The 23,982-nt window shown below is 29.3% G+C and overlaps 3 protein-coding genes across 3 annotated transcripts in view; 2 read left to right on the forward strand and 1 right to left on the reverse strand.

The window, feature by feature from the left end:
• Window positions 1-18,282, forward strand: part of LOC123305448 (dihydroceramide fatty acyl 2-hydroxylase FAH2) — a 65,912-nt gene extending 47,630 nt beyond the window's left edge. Inside the window, exons 3-8 of the mRNA XM_044887162.1 lie at window positions 5,435-5,838; window positions 7,269-7,497; window positions 9,134-9,291; window positions 16,237-16,369; window positions 16,444-16,563; window positions 17,955-18,282. Of these exons, the coding sequence (XP_044743097.1) occupies window positions 5,461-5,838; window positions 7,269-7,497; window positions 9,134-9,291; window positions 16,237-16,369; window positions 16,444-16,563; window positions 17,955-18,040 (1,104 nt within the window). The 5' untranslated portion in view covers window positions 5,435-5,460 and the 3' untranslated portion in view covers window positions 18,041-18,282. The remainder of the gene's footprint in view (window positions 1-5,434; window positions 5,839-7,268; window positions 7,498-9,133; window positions 9,292-16,236; window positions 16,370-16,443; window positions 16,564-17,954) is intronic.
• A 2,163-nt stretch (window positions 18,283-20,445) lies between these two features.
• On the reverse strand, window positions 20,446-21,833 carry LOC123302508 (NF-kappa-B inhibitor-interacting Ras-like protein). The gene is made up of 2 exons (XM_044885465.1): window positions 21,646-21,833; window positions 20,446-21,093 (listed from the first exon to the last, which is right to left on the reverse strand). The coding sequence occupies exons 1-2, from the start codon at window positions 21,757-21,759 to the stop codon at window positions 20,566-20,568; spliced, it is 642 nt and encodes a 213-aa protein (XP_044741400.1). The 5' UTR covers window positions 21,760-21,833; the 3' UTR covers window positions 20,446-20,565.
• Window positions 21,796-23,541, forward strand: LOC123302500 (dolichol-phosphate mannosyltransferase subunit 1). Its single transcript, XM_044885453.1, has 3 exons — window positions 21,796-21,960; window positions 22,055-22,265; window positions 23,055-23,541. Exons 1-3 carry the CDS (start codon window positions 21,839-21,841, stop codon window positions 23,463-23,465), a joined length of 744 nt encoding a protein of 247 aa, XP_044741388.1. The 5' UTR covers window positions 21,796-21,838; the 3' UTR covers window positions 23,466-23,541.
• The last annotated feature ends 441 nt before the right edge of the window (window positions 23,542-23,982 follow it).

Genomic DNA, 23,982 nt, shown 5'->3' on the forward strand with positions numbered 1-23,982 from the left:
TATAGATTTCAGTTTCGATAATTTCGAATTGAACATGCAGAAAGCTAGAATTAACTATTTTTATTGATTACAATATTTCTTTAATTCTATAATGGCAATTAGAATTGTGGACGTTTGCTTACTATCTTCCTTACTAGATTAGTTTAAGAGTATTGAAGAAGAGTTTCCTATTGCGTACTGTTTGCTTATAGATACGAAATCGGGTAAACCAAGCTAGTTAGAATGCAAAATTTACTTTTGTAAATTATTGTAGAAGTTATTTTAATTTCTTTAAATGTGTGCTAAGTTTCTAAAATCGTACCGCTACCAAAAATTCATATAAGGTATCATTAAAGGGCATAATATTTGTTTATTACAATTATGTTTATTTTACATTTCAATATATTTTATGTAAAATTTACAAAAAAAAATTAAATTTTTTTTGTTACTAATTTAACTTCATTTATATGAAGCGGTACGAATTAGAATATTAGTGACCAACAAGTATTAAACCGGGGTATTATATTAATTTTTTGCTTAGGAACGTAAGCAAATGCATATCGTATCATTTGATCCAAGAAAAAAATCAGATAGATGTGTATTTAATGTAAATCAGTAATTTTAATGTAAATCAAATAGATATATACAGGCTCTTTAGAGTTAGCAGGTACGATTGTGGTTACTCTCCCCTAATTTATGGAAGTAAGACTTAAATGCTGGATAGAATTTAACTAAAAGTTTAAAACCCACAAATAAGTACACCTGTGCTGCCCTGGAATAACCAGTTAAACCAAGATTGTCGTAAAACATAGAAGAAATTATCTTGCAACAGTTTGGTTTAATTCCCTAAAAAGTCGCCTGTTGTTTTATAAAGTGTGGTATGAAAAAAAATTGTAATACCCATTAAACTTTATAATGGCACGCTGCCAATATTGTTTACTCTGCAGCGGAGGATTCCCAACTTACTTTCTATTTTACCATCCACAACTATCCTCTTAAAACAACTTGTGGTCACCATACCATTAGAATGCTCCTCAGATATATGTTAATAAAAGTTTTAACGCGACTCATAAGTTTTTTGTTGTTTTACACGACAGATGTACAAAGAAGCATAGAGCAGTTAACAGTTTTGACGTTCCACTAAGTCTTTTTGTCTAATTCCATATTATAAAGTAAGCCTCACATCGATGCTGTTACATTTGAATTGCATTTCTTTGGTCACTACGCATTTATCTTCAGTCAAGATTTTTTTTCACAGTATTGATGTCTTGAAGCAGCAAGCACAGATTATCGTATAAGTATATTTTTATCTCTCTTTATTCCAAAAACATATTAAATGCCGCTCTAAATACAACAAGGAAGGCAAGTCTTGCAATAATCTCTAGACTGCCTGAAGGGAAATCCTTGGCATTAAAATACATTCTAAATAGAACATGGAATATGGAGAGTTTCTTAATGAATAAAACAAAGCAATAAATACATCAACTTCTCGATTTATAAACAAAATACTATACAATCTCAACATGAAAATTATGTTGACAATGCATCCTAGTAACACCATGGCACATTTCTCATTCTATTTAAAGCGTCACGGCGGGTTATAGAATATTATAATTTTGTATTGTACACATACATTTACCGTAATAAAAAGTTGAATGAACTAGGTTATGTCATGCTTGACAAGAAAAACTTTTAATATATCACATTCAACATCAGTTCCCTCTCCCTTCAAATATACGAACTAACTACAAGTTCACTTTTGATAAAACAATGGGGAGTGCATCATAGTAAAAAATAATATAGTACCTACAGTAAAAATATGTAGACAGAATTCTTGGCGCCATTTTTGAATCAATATTATCAAATTATCATTACAAATTCTTCTATCAATTTATAAATAATAATATACTGAGTTAGTATCAAATGATTTTTTAATTTTTTTCGTTAAATAATATCAATCAAATAAAAAATGTTTTATTTCAAGGACTATTTTGTTAAATATTTTTTTATAATTGTTAATATCATATTCATTTGTAATTTAAAACTTTTTTTAATTAATTTTGAAATGTGGTTGGTCTATTTAATAAAAAATTTATTGTATGTTATGTAATAAATATTTGCATATTAAGGAGTTCTTACACGATTGTTATTATTATTAGCATTATTTATATTGATACATCAATATTATTGATCATTATCCCAGGCAAACTAAAAATTTCTAATTTTTTTTAATTTTTCACACCTTTTGATTATAAATATTATCTGAATGTTTTTACTCGATTTCTTGTCTGTTTCTGCATTGATATAAATAACATATTTGACAATTAAGTTCGGTACTGCCCGAAGAGTGTGTACATCAGATGACATTACGGTCGAAGAGTTGTAAAACAATAAATTGATTTTTTCTCATCGCTTCAACCATATTACGAATTTAAATAAAACATACTTTAAACTACGTTTTTTAAACAGACGACAAAGTGGAAAAATTAACAACTTGTGTTTGAATTTTTTTTTAAACATTACTGTTTGCCCGTGAGGGCACAAATTAGGGTAGAAATATTATATAGTGTGTATACAAGTATTGTATATACTTTAAATTTATACGTTACATATATTATGTATGTGTTTGTTTATTACTAAAAATAAAAACGATTGTGTAATCAACACTGTTCATACATGGTATTTCTGCAATAAACTCAGTCATATTATGTTTGTTTTCACTTGTTTTGATAATTTTTGATCAAATGGATCTAAAAGATACTACATGTCCTTACAGTGATGATATTGCTAATAACTCGGTTCATTTCACGTCATAGTTGCTATACTTTTTTAGCACAAGCTAAAATTGTTGCAACAGACGACATTCCTACACACGCCTTCAAAATCGAGTTTTTTGTAGATTGGTATGTTATCTATTATTTGGCACGGATTATACTTAATGCAGAAGTCATAAAAAATTCACCAACACTACTGATAATTTGCATAAATATATATTTATAATATTTCTCATAATATAACAAGTAATTATCAACAATTTACCTAAATGATAAATAAAATAACTACTTACAGAAATTAAAAAGTAATCGAATCATACGCTTCCGGTGGGCGGTTCTGTATAACATTATCTCTCACGTATTTTTATTTAAAATTAAATGTCCGTTTTATTTAAAATTAAATGTCCGTTTTAACCAAACTATTTGTCAACAATAATCCCGCCAATTGGTTTAATTCGTGTAAAAGACAATTGAAAACAACTTTAAAAAAAACAATTGACTGAGTTAACTGTTGAAATACCATGTATAGACAGTATTGATTACGGAATCGTTATTGTTTTTTCTTGGCATGTAAGTAACGAGAGATAACCAGACATACATACATGCCGCACATACATGACTGATATTCCGATATAATATATGCTATATAATTTGTGCCCTCCCGGGTAAGCAGTAAAGAGTGAGGTTTAAGAAAAAATGTTTAGAACAAAAGTAGTTTATTTTTTTATAAGGAACATTATTCACTTTTAAACTTTCGTTCTATCTCTAACGGTTTATAAGATGAGTCCTACGGACCCAAGACCCATTTGGCCTATGTTGCTTATTTACGAACTCGACCTCACTTTTTACATCCTGAACGCGCTGTAAAAATTTCAGCTTGATATCTTTTTTCGTTTTAGAGTTATCGTGTTGGCAGATAAACTGACGGACAGACGGACGAAACTGGACTTATAAGGTGATTTTATGAACAACACTTTTATAAAAATGTTGTTCGTAGCATCAATATTTTTAAGCGTTACGAACTTAAGACTAAACTTAGTATAACATGTATATATGTCATATATACATGGTATCACAAACTTGGGACTAAACTTAGTATACCTTGATATATTTCATATATACATCGTATAACAAACTTGGGACTAAACTTAGTATACCTTGATATATTTCATAGATACATGGTATAATAACTTAAATATAGTTAATGATTTTCTGAATTACATCTTGCTGGACCAAAAAACATATGTGGTTGCATAGAAGCATTGTGGAATCACAGCGAAGTAATGTTCTATACGAAAAAAGCTAAAGAGGATAAGCGTTAACATTTTGGCAACGATCAGTCTAAATATCAAATCTTCAATGAGTTGCTTTGCCTAGCAAACATCCTGCTAAGCTTCTTTACTCATCCTCGATTTAGTGTATGAACTGTTAGATATTCAATTTCGTATAATTTTTTCTGTTGAAAGACCTTTCAACGAAAGACTTATACATGGGTGCGAATATTACGAATAGTGAAAATTTTTTCGCCCTAGTGCTTCTACGGAAATTTTTTTCAGAATGTTGGCGCACATTTTTTTGCAATGGACTTTTTAAGCTTTTTAAACTTTTTAAGATTATCCCCTTAAAAAACTTAAATTTTTAAGCAGCAAAACCTTTATTTTCCTGAGCTATACATTTTTTTTTGTTTTGGTTTGTGATGTCTTCAGTTGTAATTTTTTACTATTTCAAAAATTTTCCAAATTATAGTACTTAAATTATCTTTATATAATATACTAGTTTGGTACCCGCCCGCTTCACTGGGCTTAAAAGTAAATGCCACCGCTTTATAGCTTCCACCTCTCTTGATCTCACTTATCCCCCTTCCATAACATGCGAAGGGATTGTTATATACAGTTAAAATAAATGTACAGTTTTCAATTTTTTTTGAAGTGTAAAATAGTCAAAATTCATTGTGTATATCAGAAAAGATGGTCATGAATTGTTTGACATTTACTAGTCAGATGAAATTTAATTTTTTTAATTAAATTTTTTTTTTTTTAAATATATCTGTATAAATTATAGCTCACGTGTTTTTCTTGTGTATGAGCTATATTGTTGTACAGTTTCATTAAAATCCATTCGCTAGTTTTTGCGTGAAAGCGTAACAAACAAACAAACAAACATTTATAGGAAAACATATTAAATATATATGGATACTGGACAGCAATTGGTTCGGATTGCTATCCATTGGTTAGAATATGATTTAAACAACCCGTTAAATAATGTATAGAGGCAAGCATTGCAAGTATATAATCGAAATTTTAAGAAAATAGTTCAGAATTTAACGAAAAAATGGCCAAATTATTGTAATTCTCAAATGTGGCATGTCCTGTATGTGTAAAGTACATTCCTATGGTTTTGAAGTTACAGTTAGTTTGATACATTCATTCATCCTCACAAAATTCCACATTCATAATATATAATATAATAATATATAATATATAGGATTTACTCATGGGCAATTGCTTGAATCCAGGTGAAATTCAGCTCCATGGCGGAAACTGCCCAGACCTTCTCTTCCACGGTACCCCTATGTATTGACTCATAAATTTTAAAAATTACGGAATGATTTAAATTCTCAATTAATCAAAACAAATGCACTAGTCTAATGCAATAATTTAAATTTTTTTTTTCTATTCCAGATTTTTTTTAAAACATCACATCACAAATGGCACCAAATAACAATGATCAAACCTCAATAAACAATCATTTTAACAATAACGAAGAACAAAAATTTAATAAGAACAATGATGAGCAAGCAGAAGAACAAGAAAACTTCATAGTAAAACATAATGGTAAATCGTATGATATAAAACGATTTTTAAAAAATCATCCAGGTGGAGTTAATTTTGTACAAGCATTCCAAAATAAAAGTATTACACATCAATTAGAAGAGCATCATCATTCACCATCAGCCACGTACTTATTAAAAGAATATGAAATTGGTGGACGTAAATCAGAAATACGACAAAAACTAAATAATAATAATGATATAAATACAGTAATTCATGAAAAAAATATTCAGGAAATTAATGAAGATTTAGAAGTAAGTAACAGTTATGTTCTTTGTGAAAGTGTTAATACTACATGCACTTTTCCATTCAATCCATACCCATATAGGATATACCAACTGGACCAACTCGTGGTTCAAGTCTGAGCAAAAATTGTTCACCAATAGGCCGCCAAACTTGGAAACCAAAATTTCCCCAGCCTCCACTAAGGGTTGTGCGAATGGCAGATATTGACCCTAGAAATCTCGCGACGTCTTACATTGGCCCAACTCTGGTTTCCAATCGTCATCCAAACTTTTGATAATGGGTTATTTGTTATATAATATCGTAGCCAACAAGCTAATTTAGCCTTTCAATTTACATTCCAGCCTTTTTACTAAGTGGCGCCGTTCAACTAGTGCCCTGAATGATATTCAATCATTTAATCAAAAATGTTTTTCGATTTAATGCAATAATGACATATTTTTAAATCAAATTTCCTCCAAAAATTAACGATTTTAGAAAAAATGTTTTAAACAAAAAATGTTAGGTTTTTATGAGGATCAACTTTCTAGTTGCATGGGTTGTTGTATCTATTACCTTTTAGGATCTAAATTGGCTATTAAAGCAACCCGGAGAGCAAGGTTCAATCTGATTTCAAAACACGATGCCCCCCATCAAGCTCTCATATTATCAAAAAACAAATTCTTAGCAACAAACTGGATTTATTAGCCTTGGTCAAAGTTGCTACATGCATTAGTTAGATAAGCTCTTGTTTAGCAGCCTTAACCGAGGCTAGTAAATCAAGCATTAACTTACTAGGCTTGGCCAATGTTGGAACAAGAACTGGTGAATCAAGCCTCAATTTATTAACCTTGACTAAGGCTTTTGCAAACACTGACAAACCATGGCTTGATTTATTATATCAAGCCAAGGCTTGGGCAAGGATTGCCAGAACTAGGCTCAATATATTGTTTTATGTCAAGACTTGAGTGACAACGAAAAAACCAAGGCTTCATTTATTAGCCTTGGTCGATTAGTTTGAATAAGGGTTGAGAACTAAAGCCTTGACTTATAAGCCTGGATTTATAAGCCTTGGTCACGGCTTGAGCAAACACTAGCAAACCAAGACTTGATATTAGCCTTGAACAAGGCATGAGCAAGTACTAGTTCACCAAGGTTTGCTAACGATTGCACGATTGCATAATCAACATTGGTAGATTCTAAATGGGTAATTGAAGGTAACCTTTCTTTGAGTAAGTTGAATAACAAATGAAAGTGCACAAGTAGTAACTCGCTCTACACTATCCACATTGGTGTAAAAAGCAGTAAGAACATTTTACTTTAGTTGTTTGGAAACTTTGTGAAATTGTGAGAAAATTCTTTTAATTTGTATTCAAACATACTTGACATTGTAATAGAAGTAGTTACAAAAATCTTTTTTTTATATATCTATTAATAAACATATTAATATTTTTTATAATAGAATTTAATCGATTGGTCAAAGCCATTATTATCACAAGTAAGCGATTTAGGTGAAAAGTACAATGACTGGGTAGCATCACCGGTAGATAGAAAAATAACGTTATTCGAGAATCCAGTTCTAGAGATGTTATCAATATCACCATGGTATATAATACCAGTAATATGGTTACCGGTAATTGGATATTTTCTATATCATGGAATGGAACGATATACGTTACACGTAAAAACAGGTAAATAAACAGTCAGTTTTTTTGTATATTAATAAAAACTGATAAATAAGATTTTCGATTTTTGAATTAGCGTACCAGACAGGGAATACGTTGCAAAGTAATTATAAAAAGTTAACTCGAAAACTATTGAAGACCTAAAGTACTAACTTTTATTATTTAACAGACAATTTTTAATGAGTATCAAAACTTAAAATAAACCCTGATGATTTTTCTTAGGATGACAAATTTTTGGATCCAAATTCCAAATTTAACTTTTATTTTAAAAAGTTATATAAATTAAAAATAGCACTACGTACCTACTAAAAAACGTAAAAATAATTTTGTATAGTTGCAAATTTATAATAATGGCATAATAGAATATTTAATAACTTATCTGAAATTATCCTTTACATTTTATTTATGGTTAATTAAAATATTTTATCAAATAATTGCAAAAATTGTAATCGAATATTAAAAAAAATACATTTTTTTAATGTATAAATGATGTACAGGCGAGCAGAACCGAATTCAGCGCCACAATTTCATCGTCCATGTAATAATATTGCCAATAAGTTTATATAATTAGAAGAAGGTGTCCTAAAATGATCTCCTCTAAGAAAAACTGTAATTTTTAGCCAAATTTGAGATATGTATAACGTGGAAATATTTATGGTTTCTTTATTTAAGTGTTGCAATATTGGCATGCCAATTTCTTTTGATTTGTTCAAATTTTTAGAACTATTCAATTTTTCTCAAAAGAGATCGTTTAACCGACCTTGTAAGAATAGGTGGGTAAAATGATCCCATCCGTTTTTTACCAAACAGTTCATATAAAATATTAATTGTTCTTTTACATTTCATCCACGACTTGTATAAACACAAAGTTCACTGCTAATATCATTTAAAGCAATATATTCAAGACCCGCCACATGATGGGCGATCATTTTACTCATTATAATTTTTCACACAAAATAGGGATCATTTTAATGAATATAAAAGAGATTATTTTACTCTTAGCAACATATATTCAATATGTCATAAAAACTGACCTTAAAATTCATTATGCGCCTATTAAAATGTGTTATAATATTATTAAAAGTTAACAGAAGCCAAGAGTAAAACAACTTCTCGACGAAAACTAACACAAAAAAAAAATTTTGGAATTTTACGTTGAAATTTGGCTTACCAAAGATCAAAAGCAGTCAAATTAATATTTAGCTGCGAAACACCAAGTAGCTTTTACATCGCTATAAGTCTTTGTTCAGCAATTAATTTGATCACGTGGAAGCCATCTATCGATAAATATGATAGACGGTTTTAATGGTTCACTTTAAACAAAGAGGGATCATTTGACTTAAAGGGATCATTATGTAGCACTTTTCCCTACTACTGAGTAATTTATATTATTCATTAAAAAAATATAAGCAATATTATTAAATTAATAAAGAAATAATTGCGTGAAGACTTAATTATATGATAAATTCTAGGTAACTAATAAATATTTCCGCGCAAGGCTCTAAATTCGATTCTGTCCGCAACGAATATTAAAACAACCTTGGAAAAACGAACCAATAGCCCGAATCTAGTATTAAGCGTCCATTTTAGAATATTTTTATCCTTCATTCACTAATAAAATTTAATTTTGTTATATTTTTAGTTTCCTATGTAACGATAGTGTCATGCATAATATTCGGTTCATTATTATGGACATTACTAGAATATTCAATACATCGTTGGGTATTTCATGTTACACCGTCCGGGAAATCGAAATTCTTAATCACAATACATTTTTTATTACATGGGTTACATCATAAGGTAAATATTTATAATACATATCTATATTTATATTATTTTTATGTAATATTTAATTATCATTTAAAATTATATCTAAGTATTAATTATATAGTAAGTGGTACTAATCTCTCTATTTCTTATCAAATTAGTGTCAACCATATGTTTACAAAGTATACCGTATGTGTTGATTAACATGTACAATATGAGTTCAACGATAAATATTAATTTGTATTGTATTCGTATAAGACCCCGTGTCTACAGAATAAATTCACACACTTTTATTTCGAAAATGGAATGAAAAATATAAAAACCGCGAAAATTTGTATCATGACTCGTAAGTTAATGATCAAATAAGGATTATATTCCCTATATTCAACCCTAAATTCTTTCGTATATCAGGAATGAAAATACCAACTTAGGGAACGATCCTCATAATTTGTAAATTAAACTCCTTCTAGCGCCTCCTCTAAAAGGCTCACAAAAATGATATTATTTATGACTGTTATAAAACAGTAAAATTACTTTTGTATCTTCCATAATGTAATAAATCTTATCAAGGACTTTTGAACTTGTTATGTATATCAAAATGTTTTAAAATCTAATTAATATACAAAAAATTTAAATAAATATAACTGAAAGGTATTTTCTATACTAGAAAATTCCATTGAATATTGATTATACTGGTTGAGATGTTGTTTATTCTATGAAATCTGGTATATAAAAATCATATTGACTTATGTAATCTCAGTAAAAGACTATATCCACGTTCAAAGCAATTAGTAGTCAAAGTTTTTTTATAAAATTTTACTATCGAATTAGTTTGCGCAGGTACCAAATTAATCTCCTTCTGAGCGAAATGTAACTGAAACAATTATAAAGTATAAAAGCAAGAGCATAAAAACAATATGCTGCTTCAACTCCACCCACTTTGAGAGAGAAGGTATATCACAATTGTAAGATTATTAAGATAAAAATTTAATCCGGTAAACGTCTTTATTTATATTGCAATTAGAAAGATGTATTCTAGACCCTACTGTGGATCTGCATCATCTGACAACCAGTGTCAATTTTAAGTTCCCTGTACAGTTCTGTTTTTGCGGAAAGTAGAAGGTCCGAATCGAAACACCGTATTTTGAAACATGAAAGCAATTCTATTATACTTAATTTGAAATACTTATGCGGAACATAATAAGCATTGTCTGGGTTTTTTGCAAAAGACTCTAGGCATCTTATATTATAAGTGGTCTATTACGCTAGTCCAATTCTACATTAAAATCGCAAAACGCGACGTGTGGGCTTCCTTTTAAGCTTTTAATAAAATCGGATCAAATCGAATTGTAATTAATATCAGATCAACTATTCATAGTGCTCCGCACTACATACAAGATTATCTGGAAGATAATAAATATATATCAACAATAGAAAACAAAGAATTGACCCTGTTAGTCACAATTATGGCGTCCTTTCATTTATTTAGTTTTTGAAAATTTCGAAAATTTTTGATAGTTTTTTCATGAAATTTTTTCCTTTTCGAAAATATTTCACTAGGCCATTAGTTGAAGACACCTGCAAATTGTCAACTCTCTATCTTTTATTATTTTGGAGAAAATGGAAACCAAAGTTTTGTCATAATTTGTGCCCTCACGAGTAAGCCGTGACGATTACGAAAAAATGTTTCAAACAAAAATTATTTATTTTTTTAAAAGGTACATTTTTATACCTATTTAAACTTTTGTTCTATCTCTAACGGTTTACAAGATGAGTCCTACGGACCCAAGACCCAATTGACCTGCTTATTTATGAACTCAACTTTTTACGTCTTGAGCACGCAATAAAAATTTCAGCTCAATATACCTTTTCGTTTTTGAGTTATCGTGCTTACGGACAGAAAGACGGGCAAAAAGACAACCGAAAATGGACTAATTAGGTGATTTAATGAACACCTATACCAAAATTTTGTTCTTATCATCAATATTTTTATGCGTTACAAACTTGGGACTAAACTTAGTATACCTTGATATATTATATTACATATACTGGGTGTTCCAAACCACCCGTCCAGGCTGATTATTCTGAATAGTTTTTAAAAAAAATTGAAACGAAAAAACACGTATCAAATATTTTTTGAAACTCTATCTAACCATACCAAAAACACCCTCCACCCCCTACCCCTGTTAGGGGTAGGGGGTGTAACTTGAAAAAATCAAATGGAAACCCCTATTTTTTTCTGCAGATTTGGATTCTTCAGAAGAAAAGACAAACATTTTGTCTAAGAAATTTTTCCCGATTTTCGGTAGATCGCGCTACAATCGACAAAAATCGTTCTTTTAGATTTGGCATAAGAATTGCGCCGTTCAATGACAAAAATCAAAACGAAAAAGTAAAAATAAAAAAAAAAACACAAACACACAGAACCAAAACAAAAACAAAACAAAAGCAACACAAAAGTTAGAAATTCAACGAAAATAAAAGAGAAGCAAAAATGTCGAATTGCGGTAATTGAGGTAAACCACTAGACAATTGGGAGGATGCTAAATAAAGCTCTTAGAAAGAATTAGATATGAATCATTTTAGATTTAATTTTTTTTCAGACTTTCCAAAATAAAAAAAAACATTTTTACAAAAATAATTTTTCTAAATCATAATAAAATATGAAAAACAAAAACAGAATAGTCTTTTCTTCAAAAAAACAAAAACAAAATTGAAAATAACTATTCTCGACTCAAAAAACTTTTCTCGCCTTCACTTGAACTGCAATTCTAATGCCAAATCTAAAAGAACGATTTTTGTCGATTGTAGCGCGATCTACCGAAAATCGGGAAAAATTTCTTAGACAAAATGTTTGTCTTTTCTTCTGAAGAATCCAAATCTGCAGAAAAAAATAGGGGTTTCCATTTGATTTTTTCAAGTTACACCCCCTACCCCTAACAGGGGTTGAGGGTGGAGGGTGTTTTTGGTATGGTTAGATAGAGTTTCAAAAAATATTTGATACGTGTTTTTTCGTTTCAATTTTTTTTGAAAACTATTCAGAATAATCAGCCTGGACGGGTGGTTTGGAACACCCCGTACTTATACAGGGTATACAAATTGGAGTGATGCAGAAGTATGCATCTATTTCTGATATATAGGTATTACTTCTTATATATATTTATTATCTGCCACATAATCTAATTATCTAGGCCAAATTTTCTTTGGATCAGGACTCCATGTTGTAATGCTATTACAATTTTATATCAGAGTCATAAAATTATGTAAGATAAAATAATAATATATCAATCATTCAATTCCATAAAATTTAATATGTAGATAATATTTTTTTATCTTATCTTACTTTAGAAAGGATTAATTTGATAAGTAGTAAAATGTAAATATAAGTATAATAATTACTAAATTTTTTTTTTTTTAATGTATAATAATAGACGAGTCCCTAGTCTGAAAAAGGAATCAGGACTCTGATCTGGACGTTGCTCCAATTAATGGTAGAATTTCTCCAAAAAGTATTTCTAGCCTAGTCTGAAGAATATACCATACATTACCAACGACATCTGCAAGCTGTGAAAGTTTTTCTTATAATAATTTATCTCAAACGATGGATAGAGGGGGTGCCATTATCAAGTTCTTGCCCTGGTTAAAAAACGTAGATCCAAGACTGCGTGGATGAAAATTATCGAAGTAGACGATAAATGTTTTTTGGAGTGATTCTAAAGTTGATGTGAATGGTGTACAGATCAGAGTCTGGATCCATTTTACTACCTAGAAACCTGTCTATAATAATATGTGTTTAAAAATTATAAATACTTACTTTCAAGTATAGATAGATATTCCACACATATTATATCGTTTAATATAAATTTTTATCCCTCCATAGAGAGTTGACATGCTGTTAAAAAAAAAAAATAAAAGTTGTATTTACAAAATTAATGTTCCGTATTGAAGATTGGTTGAGACATAAATTATTACATAATATGGACATAATTTTTAATATTTTAATTTAAAATATTACAATTTAAAAATGCATTTAATTATACATAACTAGCGACTAGGTGCGGCTTCACGGCACGCTTTTAATTAGGATATAGATACTTCACATACAGGATGGGTCATTTTAATCTACAATGGCTAATGGCTCGTTTTTTAGTTAACCAATCAAAAAATAACTTAAACAAAAGTTGCAGAATTTGATGAGAGGGGGGGGGGAATCATGTTCTGACATCAGATTGGACCTAGTTCATCGGGTTTCTTTAATAACCAATTTAGATCCCAAACGGTAAGAGATAAAATAACACTTAAATTGAAAGGTTAATCCTCATAAAAGATCTAACATTTGTTAACTAAACCATTTTTTCGAATTTTGTTAGCTAAACCAATTTTCGGAGGAAATGCGACTTGAAATATGTCATTATTGCATTTACTCGAAAGAAAACACGCTAACTACGGAAAAATAGCCTTTCGCCAAAAGTTCTCAAGGGCAATAGAGAACATTCACATGTATCCATGACAATTATCGATAACCTTTAAGCGTATTTTCTTTCGCTTAAATGCAATAATGACATATTTTTAAGTAGCATTTCTTCCAAAAACTAACGTTTTTCGAAAAAATTTTGTTAGCTATTTTATGAGGATCAACTTTCTTATTTAAAAGTGTTGTCCAATTTCTTACCGTTTAGAATCTAAATTGGCTATTAAAGCAACCCGAAGAACTGTACAATTCTACAATTTTTGTTCAAGTAATTTTTTGATTGGTTATCTACAAAACAAAAAAATCATCTACACGATGGTGAAAACCGTTTCAAAAACCGTTGTGGGGTTTAGAAAGAGTTAACGGATAAACAGACAAAGGGCGGCTTTCTGAATATTATCAATGTTCTTTTTATGCAACTCATATTTCATAAATTTATGAATATAACTTTCATTTGATACAAACAATTAAATTAATTATATCGAGTGTATAATATCATAAGTCACGACCAATCTCTGGAGAATAAATTCACCAAGCCAAAAGTAATAAAAATAGACTTGAAAGTCGATCCGATATACCTTTGATGATATAAAGCTTCGTTAAACAATACATATCGTTTTAATTTTGAGAATTGGTCGATCAATAACTATTAGAAAAATAAGCATTTTTGTAATAAACAAAATGTAGAAAATAAATTTCACTACAATTTACCCTCTGATCAATTTTTCTCCAAAATATAATATTTACAGAGATTTAAAGATCTAAAATTATGTTTTTTAGGAATGAAACTTACTTAATTTGGAACGAAAATATTAATTTTAATTTTCAAATTTTCTCAATTTTAATCGAGAAATTTAAAAAACGATTACAAACAAAGTGGGGCCATTCATAAAATACGTCGCACAAACAGAGGTAGGGAGGAATAATTATTCGCATGACTTAGAGTGACATGGAGGAAAGGGGCTTCGGAGAAGTTCCAATACTTTGGCATTCGTAGTTTGTTATCAAGTTTACTTTATCTTGTTCGTATTTTGCAAATTTTTTATTATTATAGGGATGGAGAGGGGTCAAAAAGGCGAAATTTTTGCATGATGTATTTTATGGATGGTTCAGTCCTATTTCTTATATGGGTAGTGATTCGGAAAACTTCTAGTGACTTTTCGACTTATTTTGAAATCATGAAATCCCTTTTCAGATATTTGGCGTAACTTATGACACACACTTGTGTAACAACGTATTGAGCTAAAATTTTTCGATCCTGATAGTGTTAACTTTCCCTCACTTATTAAATTATTTGCGTTAAAATAAAGCGACTTAACATATTTCTGAAATAGTCTTTGAAAGACGTTTAATTCAAATTTCGGTACTTTTTTGTAAGTTCAATTGAAAATGTATAATAATATTAGTATTCCGCCTCTGATTTAAAGTAATATAAAGGACAAGTAAATGCTAATTTCACCTTCGAAATAATCACATGGCGTCTGTCTGGCACATCTTTCTAAATATAGATTAATGTTATTTATTGACACTTCACTTATTACTAGGGTTCCCAGGTTAGAATAATATAATTTTAATGTAACTCATATTTCCCATAGTTATTTAAAAATAAATTCATAAATTTTATAGATGGTTTATTTAATGAATTTTAGTCATAAAAGTTATTTTATTAGAATGAAATAAACAGATATAAAAAGAGTAGGATGATTTTTACTTTCAATAATAATTATTCAAGGCTACATCTTTTTATTTTATCATGGAAATATAATTATGAGAAGGCGTTAGAATGTTTAGAAAATAATTGTGTAGGGCAATTTATTTAACTTGTTATTTAATAATTGCGAAGACATGCGTAATGGTCAAGTTTGCCAGACTCTCTTTTAGCCGGACTTTCTGATTTTTAGCGCTGGACATATGGCACCTCTCAGTATCATTATCTTCCTTTTTTTTACTGAAAACAGAATCAATCCCGATTTCATGGTTAAAATTGCATTGAACTGGGGTTTCAAAAAATGTCAAAGTTATTCAATGTTTACATACCGAAATGGGGCACCAATAAAAAAAAATGGGCACACTGTATAACTGTATAATTCTGAAATTTTATCAAAATCCATTAAATTGATTGTAAGAAATTAAATTCATTCAAACATACACATAATTTATATATAGAATTGTGCCAAAATTACCACATATAGAAGATAAACAGTTTTTGGACACTAAATTGATAAGAAATTTTGTTTAAGTTTATTATAAAACTATCAAGTTAAATCAGTTCAAACATATAGAAGTTCTGAAATTTTATATTAGTATAGATTTTAGATATAAATAGAATAATTTCTTTACAATCAGGAAATACATACCTCAGCCAAAAATACATACGGAAATCATGGTCAATACTTAAGAATTTTTACACATAAAATGTTATTCACGCCGTGAAAAATAAACTAATTAAATAATTATGATCTTTACTCAAGTAATATTATTTTAATATTAATTAATATTTATTATAGATGCCATTTGATGATCGTCGATTAGTATTTCCGCCAGTACCCGCAGCTGTTCTATTTCTTGCCTTTTATCAGATATATTCGTTTACAATGCCCGAACATCTTACATATTTTATTGGAGCTGGTTCAGTTATAGGTGAAGTATCTTTAAATAATTAATTTTTTATTTAAAACAGTAGTAATTAAATGAAAATTTTGCTTTGCGATTAGGTTATTTATTTTACGACATGACTCATTTTTACTTACATTATGGAGCACCTAAAGAAAATACATTTTTATACAATATGAAAAGGTATCATAATCAGCATCATTTTGTTCATCACAATAGTGGTAAGTATCATATAAGGTAAATACAGGGTCTGCAGGGAGTTTAAAACTATCGAGTTTGAAGACTAGAGCGAGTAATTTAGAGACAATTAAATTCTAGAAAGAAAGTTTCTTTGTCCAATTTTTAGATCCCAATTTGTCGTCTTTTTCTTTTTTTATAATACGCCTGTCCTTATATCAAATGTCCGCTTTGCCACTCACGACACTATATTCGAATAAATTGATTAATATTAATCCAGAAATTCTCAAAATCAAAAACGATAATTAACGGAATCTCTCGTGAACGGTACATCATATCCAAAAACTGCAAAGGGGAGGGGAAATTCTTCTTAGAATTTCATTCCCTATATCACTCAGCTCTTCTTTCTGGGGCAACCGTAATTAAAAAATAGCACGCATAATACGACAAATAATGACAAAAGCTTTGTTGCCGAGTCTTCCAAAATTTTTGATGAAGCTATTGCGCTCAACTTTCTGAATCATACTCTTCACTTTTGCACGAAGATTCTCATGTCAACTGAGTCGACAAAGCTGAACTTTGGTGAAAACGCAATGCTGTGCAGTACTTCAAAATTTCACTCTAAGCACCCGATATTTACAATTAAGTGGTGTTTCCAAATGTCTGCCAAAAGCTTCGCGTTCTGGCAATTTTGCATATGCAAAAAATACCTTAAATCGACAATATCTGAAAATTGGCAAAACGGTTTAGCCTCGGTAAATATATATCTCGATGTAGAGGGCGATGCGCACAGAGTTTTGAAAGTTTTTTTTCTGCATCTCGCAGAGGTCAGGTTATATAGGCTGTTGTGATGGTTATAGGTCCCATTGTGAAACCATATGGGTGTTTTATTACCTTTTCCGCTGTAATTGCATTTATCAGCTCTTACTACCAAGCATACACCAGCCCATCACAACCATTACTTAAACTAATTTCTTTGTTGTGACATGACGGCAGGAATCGAATATGAAATCGAATCCGCTACCCTAGGCATACTGCGTTCGGAATTGGTTACGTCTAACTAACTGAACAACTAGAGTTGACTTCGCAGAAGTTAACTTATTGAAAAATAGTGAATGAATATCACATTTTGACATAATAAAAAGCTATGACCTAGCATGATAAACAAAAATTTGCACCCCCCCCCCCCCGGTTGGATAATTCCTACGCAATCCTGGGCCGGGATCAGCAGCAAGCCCATGGGCACAATACACTTTCTAGAAAATTAGCTTCAAATAATATCGAAATTTACTATAACAAGCGTACTTTGTGAAATACTGTTCTGAGAGTAAAGAATTCTACATCAAATAATTGTGAAAAAAATGTTACAAACCTTATCGCCTTATCGAATAGCGTCAAAAATTAATTTTTTATTAATTTAATTTTTTTATTTTAGGTTTTGGTATTAGTAATCGTTTATGGGACGTAATATTTGGCACATCAATCACTTTACCAAAGTTAAGCAAAGCTTTAAGATGGTGATATTTTTACGTACAAAATATAATTATTATCGTATTAAAAAATAAATCATTGTTGTTAATTATTTACTATTATTTGTTAAGTAAATGCATTATTATTTTTTTGTATTAATTTATTTTCTAGTCCTGTTTTAAATAAAAAATAAATTATACATACAATATATCGTATTTGTGGACCAATCAAATGTTTGTTAAAAAAATGGTACAATTGTTTTTTCGTGTAAATAACGCCTTAAAAAAAGTACACACATGTATTTGAAAAAAATAAATCTTTATTTTTACACACTATTTGTTCTTTTTGTTTACATTTTTTTTTCAGAGGTACACGTGGAAATATAATAAAAGCGTTTATAAATGCTAAGAAATTCGTTGTAAATGCACTTAAAATTATAAATTATTCCACAAAATATAAAGGAATACAATTTGAGCATTTTAAAAAGGCCTGTTCGAATATAGGCAAATCTCCGATTTTTTTGTAATCCGATTGAAGCTTTCTGATAAAATAATACAAAAAAAATTGGAATAGGATTGAACATAAGATTTTAGAGTTGTCGAGGGCGAACAAATTAGTTTTAGCTGTATTATTATTTATCAGTACACTCACCGGTCAAGAAACAGACTCGAATATAACTTATATAATCACACGAATGATCCAGCGGGAATCATTTAACAACATTTTGAAGAATTACAAAGAAAACTAGCATGATCCATTATTAATAGCTATTTCAAAACGATGATGGTGCTAGCACATTAAAGAAGTAAATTTAGGCGTCTATAAATTATTACATATAGTTTTATTACATTATACAAGTCTGTAACAAATTTTTTGATGGGAAATTTTATAACTTTTGCGAACCTTTTATTCAAAAGATATAATCCAAATATAATAAAATTTGGCATACAGTTACAAAAAAGAAAAAAGATTCTTTAGAGTTTTCCATTAAAAAAACATAAAAATTATTTCAATTTCCACAGCGTAAAAATAAGAGGGAATATGATGACTCAGTCACTCACATATGAAATTTATTTATTTATTATTAAGAGTAAGTCAAATTTGATTTTTACTTTACAAAATTTTAACTTTACTATTACGAAGTTTTGAAAAAGAAAACAACTGCTTACTAATTGCTTTCAAAATTGCATTTTAATTAACGACTTAATAGACCTTGAATAAAAATAGGCACACTATTATAAGAGCTCTTACGGCATATAGACGCCATTTTAAAAAAAGCTAGCATTCGTGTCGAGGGATTCAAATTGTAGCTTGCTTTAACTGTCTTTGAAATTAAGCTCTGATATCAGTGTTTCTTCAACCTAACAGGTTTTTTCAAATACGACTTATAACTGGTCAAATCTAAAATTTTGATCACAAATAGATATTTTATTTTAAAATAATTATTTAATAAGAAATAACGAATTAAATGTTTAATTAACTAAAAATGGGGTCGCCTCCTCTCGAAATTTTATACAGAATAAAATAAATTTCCTCGAAAGTTTATTCTACAATTGAAGTCATATGTTGTTTGTCGGATAGTAAATGCATGTGTAATATGTACAACTAATTTTTTGACACGTCGGTCTCGCGACAGGTTGGTTTAGACTTTAGGCTGCCGATACCAACTCAGTCCACGACATCCACTTGTGTCCTGGACTGAGACCCACAATATTTATCCCATATCCCAGATGACTCTCTTTTCCAGTTCTTTAAGAATATCATTAATTTCTCGTTCATTTCTGCATCGAAGTATTCTGTGCAGAATAAATGGTCGTCTAGATATGTATTCTCTAAATTGTGCCATCCATTCGCAGTTTCTTTTCCTGGCAGATTCGTTACTGTCTAAGCTATCCGTACTTCAAAGAAATGGCTATGATATAACATATATATAATGGTAAAATACATGTCATAGTATGTATCATAAGCAGCCTAAAGCCTAATTCATCATGTCGTGAGACGCTCTATTTTAGACATTTATATAGTTGTATAAAACGTCAAATTAATTACTCAACTAACTTACATTACGCATGCGTCCACTCAATAAACGACATACGACTGTGTACGACAACAATTTAAGAATAGGAAGAGTTAAAACGTGATTCTCTCAGAAATTATCTCCGTATTTTGTTTCCTGATTTGCAAATGTTGATTTACGAAAAATTATTTAAATTAATTCAAAATCAATGTAGATTTTGATTTAATTATGCATCAATAATTAATTAAACTTAAACAAAACTAATATAATCATAATATAAATAATTTAAAAAAATATCTTTGATTTTAAATAAATAGCTTAATTGGCACATCTACGACTGTTATACGTAGATTATTGCACTTTTTCAAAAAATTGATCTAAAGAACACTACTTATAAACGCGATCAGTAGTCTTATAAATAAATTGTAAAAAGCTGAAGATCATAGTACTTCCCTAGTCTAAATTAATACTGTAGTTATTTACTTTATATTCAGATAAGTTGCTTTAAAAATTAGCTGAATCAATATATTATGCATTTCCATAAATATAGTAATAAATATTATGAATTTTCAACTTTAACAGTCTTTCGTCCCATTGATAATTGAGGAAAGGTTGATTTGCTTGGTGGAGGATTTAATTTCGATGCTAAATGCACAAAAGCTTCATACATTGAATTTCTTACATAACTATTTACAATGAAATGTCGAATTTTTTCCCTTGCACACCAAGCACTTGCTTTATTTACCGTAGTTTCAATATCAACCGTAACATTTTCCGATTTTTTCGTTGATTTTTGATTACCTACAACAATAATCGTAACTTCTTTTTTATCCTTATTCTTTTCAATATCTTTTTTCAATGCTACTAATATTTCTAACGAATCTGCTTTATCCGTATCGTAAACTAAAACATAACCGTCAGCAAATCCAAAATATTGTCTCGGTAATTGTTGATTTGTTGATCCATAGGCGGTACTTGTTTGAGAATGTTCTAAACCCGCTGTGTCATAAAATCGTACTTTTTCTTTAGTGCCACGATCTGTTTCGATATTTGCTACGTAAATATCTTCAATTGTTGGATGAATTTCCTACAAAAAAACAACAAAACTTTGTTATAAAATTTCAAATCTAAATTAATTTTGCTGTCCAATTTATAGGCAAGTTTTTATAATTCTTCACCATAAACAAATGTTATATCGCGAACTTTGCGAAGCAATGTTTAAATTTACAAATTTTCATAGAACTAATAACTAATAACAAAATAAAACGAACAATTAAAATACCAGTTTTAAGGATTTCGATAGTAAATGGTAAATAAGTGCTGTCAAATTGGCTCGACAACAAAGCGAAAACTCGAAAATTAGAACATTTCTTTTTCGCTTTTAGTATAGCGTATTCAAATCGTCGCTCTACGAAAGCCCCGAGAGTGCCTCATATCTCTCCAGATAAACAATGGACTAGTTAAAATTGTTGATAATATTATTTGATAATATAAATACATATTTATATTTTATAATACAAAACTAAATCTAGAAATTGAAACCGATTTGAAATTCTTTTTCAAATGACTAGAGTTCTTATTTGTAATAATTGAATACGATTTTACTCATTAAGTGTATGAATACAGTTAATTAACTTACAGTCTTCTCATCAACATTTCCATAGATTAATTGTTCTAATATTGTAGTTTTTCCAACACTTTTCATACCACATACGATAACTTTTGTAGTTTTTCCAACTTTTGAGGATAACATTTTTTTAAGTCTACACGACGCTACTGTATTGTGTATACGTCATTGATAATTTTGAAGTATTTATAAAAGCCGTGTCAAAATGACTAAAGAAAAACTAAAAGAAAATAAAAATAATAAATATACAATTTTACTTCCAACTTACAATGAACGAGAAAATTTACCAATTATTATTTGGTTAATTGTAAAATATATGGATGAAAGGTATGTCTAAGAAAACACAACTTATGTCAAAATGTGTAGGTTACATTTGTAATTCAGTGGCGTAACAGTAAACAATAAAATACATTTTTTACAGTAATTTTGATTATGAAATCATTATTATTGACGATGGGAGTCCGGATGGTACATTAGAAATTGCTAAAAAATTACAAAGTTTATATGGAGAGCAGAAGATTTTACTTAGACCTCGAGAAAAAAAATTAGGTCTTGGTACCGCTTACATTCACGGTATTAAACATGCAACGGGAAATTTTATTGTGATTATGGATGCTGATTTAAGTCATCATGTAAGTAAATATCTTTGTTTAACCATTAAATTTATAACAATACAAAAAAATACGTCTGGAGTTTTTCATTACAAAAGTTTAACGTGCCTCTCTCCATATTGTTCGTTTAAACCCGGAGCATTCATAACTTCGCGCGGAGATGAAGGGAAGCTTTCGAAAATCGGAGACTGAATTAATAAATATAAAGAGATGGCAACGCTTAGAAAAGTCGCTCTGAAATATTGTTACGCTTTAAGAATTATTAAAGAATTGACGCGTTAATTAAACAGATATGTTTTTACAAATGTCCGAAGTTATATTTATTGTACATGTATATACATTAATTTTAGCGATTAGAAAAATTCTTCATCAATAAATTTTCTGTAAAAATAGCTGTATATTTTTTTTCTTATCTATTAATCAAGATTTATCATCAGTGCTTTAACCGTAAAATCACCAGTAGGGATCCAATATATAGAGCGTGAAAATCAGAGGGTGTACGCTAAAAACTTGAAAAAAGTGTAAAATCAATAAGTATAGGTAACAATTAGTTGTTACATTAAAATTTAAAACACAGGGTATACGCCGTATATTGTCGTATACGGTACCCTCTTACAGCACTGCTTATCAGAATCTATAGTTCCGGAAGGTTTGATTGGATCCCAATTTGCCTACATAAGTTTTCTTTTACCTTTGTAACTGCCGAAGCGAATATTATTTTGAAGAACAACTTGTAATATTTTGTTAAGGAAATTATCTCACCTGTATTTATTTAAAGATAATATTATAAAAATTTTCATTATGTTTTAGCCAAAATTTATACCAGAATTTATAAAAAAACAAAAGACTGGCGATTATGATATTGTAACTGGTTCACGTTACATTGGAGATGGTGGTGTATATGGATGGGATTTTAAACGAAAATTAGTATCACGCGGTGCTAATTTTTTAACACAAACATTGTTACGACCAGGTGTATCGGATTTAACAGGATCATTTCGATTATATAAAAAAGATGTTTTAGAAACATTAATTCAGAGTTGCGTTAGTAAAGGATATGTTTTTCAAATGGAAATGTGTATTCGTGCACGCCAACATAATTTTAGCATTGCAGAAGTACCAATCTCTTTTGTGGATCGTGTATATGGTGAATCAAAATTAGGTGGATCAGAAATATTTCAATTTGCCAAAGCTTTGTTATACTTATTTGCAACAACGTAAAACGTTATAATTTTTCTTTCAAAATTTTGCTGCTTTTAAAAATTGAAACATTCCTGGAAGATTTCAATATTTTTTTGTATATTTTAAATATTTTTTAATTGATACCATGCTGTAAATTTTTGAAAATTATTTTTTAAAATAAAATTATAATAACTTTTAGTTAAAAATATGTTTGTTTTTTTTTTTATAGTCATTATATTCCGTTACATTATAGGTACGCTCTTCTACTTGTTTTGAAAAAATAGGTTTTAGTAATGAAATTAGTCTTTTTAAACATATAAAATTTAGTCATTTGCTGTGTGCAGGACAGAGTTAGCGCCAGGGGTAACAAATTAACCACTAATACTAATATACTTCAGAACTCGTAATATTTAGGATTTTTGAAACATTTTTTAATTTTTTTTTTCACACGTGATAGTTACTATTAACAAATAAATATTGGTTAAAATGCATATAATGAAAATTATAATCTAAATTATCTATATTTATAGAAAATAGATTGTGATTAAATTCAGTT

The sequence above is a fragment of the Chrysoperla carnea genome, chromosome 1 (assembly GCF_905475395.1).
Source record: "Chrysoperla carnea chromosome 1, inChrCarn1.1, whole genome shotgun sequence".
NCBI classification, from domain to species: domain Eukaryota; kingdom Metazoa; phylum Arthropoda; class Insecta; order Neuroptera; family Chrysopidae; genus Chrysoperla; species Chrysoperla carnea.

Excerpts from the sequence above, each read along its gene's own strand:
- LOC123302508 (XM_044885465.1), bottom strand. The coding sequence starts at position 21,759 with ATGTTATCCTCAAAAGTTGGAAAAACTACAAAAGTTATCGTATGTGGT. Across the intron at positions 21,094-21,645 it reads GAAATGTTGATGAGAAGACT|GAAATTCATCCAACAATTGA; the intron begins GTAAGTTAATTA and ends GTTTTTTTGTAG.
- LOC123302500 (XM_044885453.1), top strand. The coding sequence starts at position 21,839 with ATGACTAAAGAAAAACTAAAAGAAAATAAAAATAATAAATATACAATT. Across the intron at positions 21,961-22,054 it reads GTAAAATATATGGATGAAAG|TAATTTTGATTATGAAATCA; the intron begins GTATGTCTAAGA and ends CATTTTTTACAG. Across the intron at positions 22,266-23,054 it reads ATGCTGATTTAAGTCATCAT|CCAAAATTTATACCAGAATT; the intron begins GTAAGTAAATAT and ends ATTATGTTTTAG.